The following is a 6,568-nucleotide window of genomic DNA, read 5'->3' as shown; positions in this document are numbered from 1 at the left end:
CAAGTGGGGAAGGGAAAATAGGAAGAAGAATAGCAAATCAATATATATATATATTATGAGAAACAAAACCAGGGAAAGAAGGACGGCTGTTTCGCATATCTTTTTTTTTGTTATTGTGTGTGTATATATATCCGCAGCATCCATGTACCTCATGAGTGTTTGTTGTTCCTCTCGTTGTTTTCTGCTTCTTCAACGTTCACCCTGTACTTTCACTTAGGACGTACTGTGCTTAGACGAAATACAATCATTATCATTAAAGAGGAGTTGTGCGGTCCCATTAAACGGGATGGGGGGTGCAGAACTCCAGCGTGTATATGTGATTTTGTTTTGGTATAGCATTTTCCTTGTGTGCATTGGTTTGTATTGATCTTTTTTTTCTTTTTTTTTTCTTGATTCAGGACCCGCGTAGCACCACCTGCAACCGTAAAGGAGGAAGAGGTGTGCGTCAGGCGAAACGTGCATTACAGGGAGCCGCTGCAACGGCGTTTCGTATTGTCACGAATAGTCACAAGGGATGTTGTCGCGCATCAAGAAACAGCAGGCGGAGGTGCGCGAGGGCGGCAGCCAACTCCGCAGCTCTGCTGGTGGGGGCGTCCCCGCAACGGCGGGTAACGAACCCGTTGCGATTCTACGCCTCAAGAAGGACCTGGACAACCTTGATGGCGTCCGAAGCAAGGTGGAAATTCCCGACCCGCACAACATGCTGCGGATGAAGGTGACTGTAAAGCCACCGTACCCGTCCATTTGGCAGGGCGGCATCTTTGAGTTTGCGCTGGAGTTTAGGGAGGACTACCCGTACGAGGGGCCGAGGGTCCGGTATTTGGGCCCCTACCGCATCTGGCATCCAAACATCGAGGGGGACGAATTTAGCGAGGCCGAAGGCGGAGTGAGACGAGGTGTAAAGAGTGCCTGGGGAGTGTGTCTGAGCTTCCAGACCGGCTGGAAACCAACAATGAGTTTGCGGGACATTATTATCATGATTGAGCTGCTGTTTCAGGATCCCAACCCCGATGATCCTCTCCACGGAACCGCCAAACAGGCGGCACAGATGATGAAGGATAATCCCGTGCGATTTAGAGAAAAGGCGCGACGATGGATGCAGGGTTTTTACATTGAGTGATTCCCCTTCCCCACCCCACTTATGCATCCGCTGCACCGCTTTCTGTCATTCTTGAACAGGCTTGGCGCTTGAAGTGTGGAGAAGCAGATTTACGCGAAAGTAGGGTATGGTTTGATAACGATGCGGGTTTAGCTTTGTTTATTTGCCCGCCTGCGCCTTTTGCCACTCTTTCTCTCCGCGCGATCCACGTAGGATGTACCCCAATGGTCGGTTGAACTCAGTGAACTGGAGCTGGATGCACTCCACCTCTCTGTGTATGTATGCCTCTTTTCCTTCACTCTCATCACTTTTTCTACTCCCACACACGTACACGCACACAAGTAATTGGGCTCTGTTGTAGCGCCCCATTTACAAATACAGAAAGGGAGAGAGATGTGTGCGTCTTTCTGTGAATCCATCACCACCGCGCCATGGCGGACGAAAAGCGCGGGTCACAGTCAGACGACGTCACTTCCACCCCAACCTTTGCTGTGGGATTTAATCGTCCCAAGTCGTCGGGTACATCTTATATGAGCGGTGGTGGTGGCGAGGTATACTTCAACCCGGCGAATCTATGGAAGTACGTACTACGCTACTTTCGCGAGGAGGCGAGTCGGCAGGATGTTTCTGCTGTGACTACGCTTGGGCCAGGCCACCACTCCCGCCCGCCGCAGTGGATGGAGGACAAGAACGTCTCCATTGATGGCACACTTCTCACGGAGGAGGAGCGTCGTACGTCTAACTTTTGGCAGGCGAAGTACTGACAACAACTGAATGCGAGGGAGGCCATTCAAGAAGTGAAGCGCGTGAAACGGATAGAACCATCGCACGACGTTATAGGTTCCTTCGCGTGAGTTGGCCGTCGGGTGGGATGGATGGAACCATTAGACGAGCAGTATGCACGGCAGCAGGTGGAGAGGCGCTACCGCGCGCTAGAAAAGAGCATTGAGTCGCGATGAACAGGAAATTGCGGAGGAGCGTCCGGGGGGTTGCAAGGTGGGGTTTACGACCCCGTGGAAGGTTGTCCTTGAGTCTGTGGAGACCGGACGGCCCATCGTAAAGGTGGCAAATGAGTATCGACCGTGCGTGGATTTTTATGGTCTGGGCCCTTTTTTGGACTCCTCACTCTCACTTATTTGGTTCACTACAAAGTGCAGAATTGTCATGGGTATTGCACAGGGGATGATCAAGGCCATTCAGGCGATGAATGTCGACGTGCAGTTTCTCAAGGCGTCAGGTGTGGGCGTCCTGTCAATTCTAAACATGTCCGTCTTTGCAAGTGTCGTTAAGTGGGGTGGCAACTGTGCCCTCTTCTCGGCGGTGTTCCGCATGGGAGACCGCCTGGCCACAATGATGAAGTACAGACTGCTTCCACCCCACAACACCCAGCAGCGGAGTACGTCAAACTACGTCATGGGTCTCGCCATGTCAGGTGGGACGGTTGGCATCATGCCATGGTAGATTCTAGGCGATGTCAGTCTCGCTTTCCGCCTCGGCGCCTCTGGGGTTTTTCTGGGCGGCTGCTTGGGCCTCGGTTTGGGCACCGTCATCAGTCACCTGGTTGTCCTTAACACCGCACGTCTTGAGGCAACGAACAGGGAGCTGCGGCGCTACGAGGCGCTGATGCGGCGTCGGCGAACATGGGCAGACAGGGAACGTGAAAAATGCGAGGTCAGACGTTGGTATGGTGGTGAGCCTGGCGGTGGCGGCGGTGTTGCTGCGACGCATGCATGGGGGATAGGTAGCTGTGGTAAGGGGAAGTGGGGGAGGTGCAGAAGGAATGGTGGTAGGGGAAAAATCGATAACTGCGTGGAATGCAGAAGTGAGTTATTCGTTATTGTTTTTTTTTTTTTTGAGGAAGTTTTTTCATGGTGGTTTAACGGTCTTTTTTTTTTTTTCCCCTTGTCTCTCTTGTGTTGTTTCTTCCTTACGCCGTGCACACGGGCCCCGTCTTGGGATGGAAGAAAACTCTGGAGGGGCAAGTGATGAGCAGACGGTCGTCTGCAGGTGCTGTCGCCCTCAAGTGACACTGTCATAGCGTCATTGACGCACTTGGCGCAAGGAGTCCACCGGAGGCATTTCTCTTCCGTGGGAACGCCTACTTTGCGCTGGGACAGCCATATTTTGCCGTTGCGGACTACAACACGGCGGTACAGGTGCTGCAGCTGTCTGGTCAGCATCAGGCGACGCTGCTATGAGGCGCAGGCGCAATTTCCAGTGTACCAGATTGGCACCTACCCTGCCGATGACCCCCACCTCCACCTCTACTGTACATCCGTGCCTGAGTGAAAACTGTGAGGTGACGCAGATAAACGCAGCGATGGGACGTGGCGTAGTGGCCAAAAAGAATCTTTTACAGGGGTCTGTTGTGATCCGAGCTGCGGCGCCCTGGATACGATACCCAACAGATGATGGTCTCTGTGCCTTTTGTACGAAGCCTCTGCTGGAACGCTTCTTCACGTGCACAAATCCAAACTGCCATGAAGAGTACTGCAGTAGAGACTCTAGAACAATGGTTCTTTCCCTTTACCAATCTCGCTCGTGCAACATTGGAGGGGCTTCAGGCCCTTGAGCTGGACATGTACACACAGATGAAGGCCTCAGGGACGAGTACAGCAAGGAATGCGGCAGCGGCGCAGCTTCTCATGTTGCGCATCCTGGCTGTGTCGCTACAGCAACAAGTGATTCCGTTCCATCTGCTCTGAGTGAGCTGCCCATCCTCTCTGGGTGTTTGTTGTTTAGTCCCAGGGCTCTCTCGGAAATGTTTCTGGAAATATACGAACGATTCACCTGCTCCTGTCATACCGTCACCTCAATTTCATACGAGGAAATAATTGGCGTGTTGGCGCGTGTTATCGCAAACTGTTTTCATCGCGAGACGTGTGCTGAGTTGAGCCTTTCCCGCTCCATGTTGAATCACTCGTGCGTCGCCAACGCCGCGGAGGACCCAAATTCAGGGTAAATTAAAACAATGCGGGACGTCGCACGTGGGGAGGGGCCTACCATCAACTATTACCCACAGCTGGAGCACCTGGCGTTTGAGGAGCGCTCAAAGGGGCTCGAGCGTCGTGGGTGTGTGTGCAGCTGTCTACACTGTCAGAGGGAGAAAAGATAGGGGGCAAACAGTTGAAAGAGGCGTCAGCGCAATAAACTGGAATAAGTGGGATATACGTTTGTGGCGGGGGTCATCCCTTGCCTATTTATCGCGCTTTGTGTTGTCACACCTTAGTCGTTGTTGATGTTGTTTCTCTTTGCTTTACATGTCATTGAGATTCCGTCTCTCTCCCCCTTTGTTTCTCCCTGTGCGTGCGTGGGCATGAGTGTGTGTTTGGATCTTGCTGCAGTTGACCAACGACGGCGCCCCTTGGGGCAGTCACTGTGAGCGTTGTTTCATCCTCACTTTTTTTTTTTACGTTTTTCCCGTATGGGTGTTTGTGGGGGTGCAGCCCGGGTTAGGTGTGTAGGCAGGCCTGATGCTGAAGACGGCCCTGCTTCTGGACGGCAGTGAGGCGATGAACAGTTCCGCCGATTACCTGCCCACACGGTTGCTTGCGCTGCGTCCTCAGCTGGGTAAATTTGTCCATACATACCTTGGCGCCAACCCGCTGGCCTCTCTTGGGGTTGTCACGATGCGGGATGGTGTGGCGCACCGCCTTAACTCCTGCACCACCAACACCTCAGACATCCTCCAAACGTTGGAAGTAAAGTATTTTCTTTTCGGAGGGTCTGGGGCAATGTCGCTGGAGAATGGGCTTCGCCTGGCCCTCTCAGAACTTGTGGATCTAAAGCGCATTGCCAAGCGTGTGCGACAAACCGAGTCCAATGACATCGGCAGAGAGGCACGAGAGGAACCCGCGGCGCGGCTGCGAATTCTGTTGGTCTCCTCCTCGGTCACCATTGTGGACCCACATGATGTTTTTAACGTGATAAAAATGTTGGCAAAACTTCGCGTGCGTGTCGACGTGATTTCATTTTGCGGTGCTGTGCATGTGTTTGAGGCGGCGGCGACGGCTACAGGTGGGACGCTCTACACTCCCATGAACTACGACCACCTCAGTGAGGTCTTGGGGCGGCTTTCAACTCCTGATAAATCTCGCTCTTGCCATGAGGAGAAACCGATGATGATTCCTGTTGGATTTCCGTGCTATGCTGAACGCGAGGAGCCGCAAGAAGCAGGAAGCGGCGGAGTTACGAAGTATTTGGCATGCCCGCAATGTGGGCTGATACAGACATCCATTCCATCTACCTGCCTGCTTTGCAAGTTGCTGCTGTGCAGCGCCCCGCTGCTTCACACCACCTTTGTTGCTCACAATGAACTTTGTGCCGCTTCTAGCAAGGCAGGAGGTGCATCGGAGGGTCCAAGCAAACTTATGGACGATACTTTTGGTGAGCGGTGCTCGCTGTGTCAACTTGGAATGCAGGACGAAGATGGAAAGACACTTGTTTGGCAATGTAACTCCTGCCGCTGCATGCGTTGTGCCTCGTGTGAAAAGTTTGTTCGCGAAGGCATAGGCCTTTGCCCAATCTGCATTGCTGCTCCATTATAATTGGACGGGTCAACCTCACTGGGAAGGGAGGTCGATGTGGCATAGGCTATCTCCATATGGGTCTGAATATAAGTGCAGCGAAGGTGTGTGTGTGTGTGTGTGTGTGTGTGTGGATGGCGAAACTGTTTAGTTCTTACTGCTTCTTTTGTGGTCATTATGCTGCGTCGCTCACGAGTGTGCGTGTGATTGGCTTTTTGTTTCTGGGTTGGGCTCTGCTCTTTGTTCTTACTCTGCCATCTATGTTGGCTCGCACCTACGCAACGTGGTAGCCGATTTTCACGGCTGTGCCGTGTGTTACATGCATATAGCGGGGTAGAGGTGGGGCAGAGAGCGAAAGTGAGCGTTTCTTCTGCAACTTCACTTTGGCTGGCAGCCCGGTATGTTTTGGCAAAGTCGGTTCCGCGCCACCTTGTCGTCCTTGTCATTGCCCGCAGCGTTGGTCCCGTCCACGTGGAGGCGCCACAGGAATTGTGCGTAGCCAAACTCTTCTCTTTTTTTGAATCACAGCGCCTAATACGCCTTTCTCGGGCAGACCATGGCGCTTGCCGAGGAGGTGCACTGTATTCCGCGTCTGGAGTGATTTTACGCGGAATTGTACTTCACGTAGCCTCCCACCCCAGCTGCGGAGCTGCTGGCGTGTTACATGAATGACCAGGAGCGTCTGCGCTGCGGGTTGCACAACGAGCCCCCCGGGACGAGCGCATCTGGGATTCAGTGGAGTGAGGAGCTGCATCGACGGGTGGAGCAGCGCGCCACGGAGGATTTTTGCTGGATTCTGACGGCGGATCATAGAAAGACGGAGAAATTTTTGCAGGAAACGTACTTACAGTGGCATCACCGGGATGATTATTTAGTCACACGCGAGAGCCGAGAAAAGAAGAAGTTTCGCCAGGATTTGACGCTTCAGCAGGTCATACAAGAA

General features: G+C 53.0%; 5 protein-coding genes across 5 annotated transcripts in view, besides 2 other annotated features; all 5 read left to right on the top strand.

The window, feature by feature from the left end:
• Positions 1–369: 369 nt before the first annotated feature.
• Positions 370–391: a microsatellite.
• Positions 392–514: 123 nt separating this feature from the next.
• Positions 515–1,120, top strand: TraAM80_09031 (ubiquitin-conjugating enzyme E2; the record flags this gene model as incomplete). The annotated part of the gene is made up of 1 exon (XM_029385740.1): positions 515–1,120. The coding sequence occupies one exon, from the start codon at positions 515–517 to the stop codon at positions 1,118–1,120; it is 606 nt and encodes a 201-aa protein (XP_029234416.1).
• A 410-nt stretch (positions 1,121–1,530) lies between these two features.
• Positions 1,531–1,863, top strand: TraAM80_09030 (uncharacterized protein; the record flags this gene model as incomplete). Its single annotated transcript, XM_029385739.1, has 1 exon — positions 1,531–1,863. The coding sequence occupies one exon, from the start codon at positions 1,531–1,533 to the stop codon at positions 1,861–1,863; it is 333 nt and encodes a 110-aa protein (XP_029234415.1).
• Positions 1,864–3,293: 1,430 nt separating this feature from the next.
• TraAM80_09029 (SET and MYND domain-containing protein) lies at positions 3,294–3,671 on the top strand (the record flags this gene model as incomplete). Its single annotated transcript, XM_029385738.1, has 1 exon — positions 3,294–3,671. The coding sequence occupies one exon, from the start codon at positions 3,294–3,296 to the stop codon at positions 3,669–3,671; it is 378 nt and encodes a 125-aa protein (XP_029234414.1).
• Positions 3,672–4,572: 901 nt separating this feature from the next.
• On the top strand, positions 4,573–5,646 carry TraAM80_09028 (DNA repair and transcription factor protein, TFIIH complex, SSL1 subunit; the record flags this gene model as incomplete). The annotated part of the gene is made up of 1 exon (XM_029385737.1): positions 4,573–5,646. One exon carries the CDS (start codon positions 4,573–4,575, stop codon positions 5,644–5,646), a length of 1,074 nt encoding a protein of 357 aa, XP_029234413.1.
• Positions 5,647–5,729: 83 nt separating this feature from the next.
• Positions 5,730–5,758: a microsatellite.
• A 531-nt stretch (positions 5,759–6,289) lies between these two features.
• Positions 6,290–6,568, top strand: part of TraAM80_09027 (uncharacterized protein) — a gene marked incomplete at both ends in the record, with an annotated part of 384 nt that continues 105 nt past the window's right edge. Inside the window, one exon of the mRNA XM_029385736.1 lies at positions 6,290–6,568. This exon is cut by the window's right edge and continues 105 nt beyond it. Coding sequence (XP_029234412.1) covers positions 6,290–6,568 — 279 coding nt within the window.

Source organism: Trypanosoma rangeli (assembly GCF_003719475.1).
Source record: "Trypanosoma rangeli strain AM80 chromosome Unknown Tra_15.4_contig_00500, whole genome shotgun sequence".
NCBI classification, from domain to species: domain Eukaryota; phylum Euglenozoa; class Kinetoplastea; order Trypanosomatida; family Trypanosomatidae; genus Trypanosoma; species Trypanosoma rangeli.
This window is presented reverse-complemented; position numbering and strand designations above follow the sequence as displayed.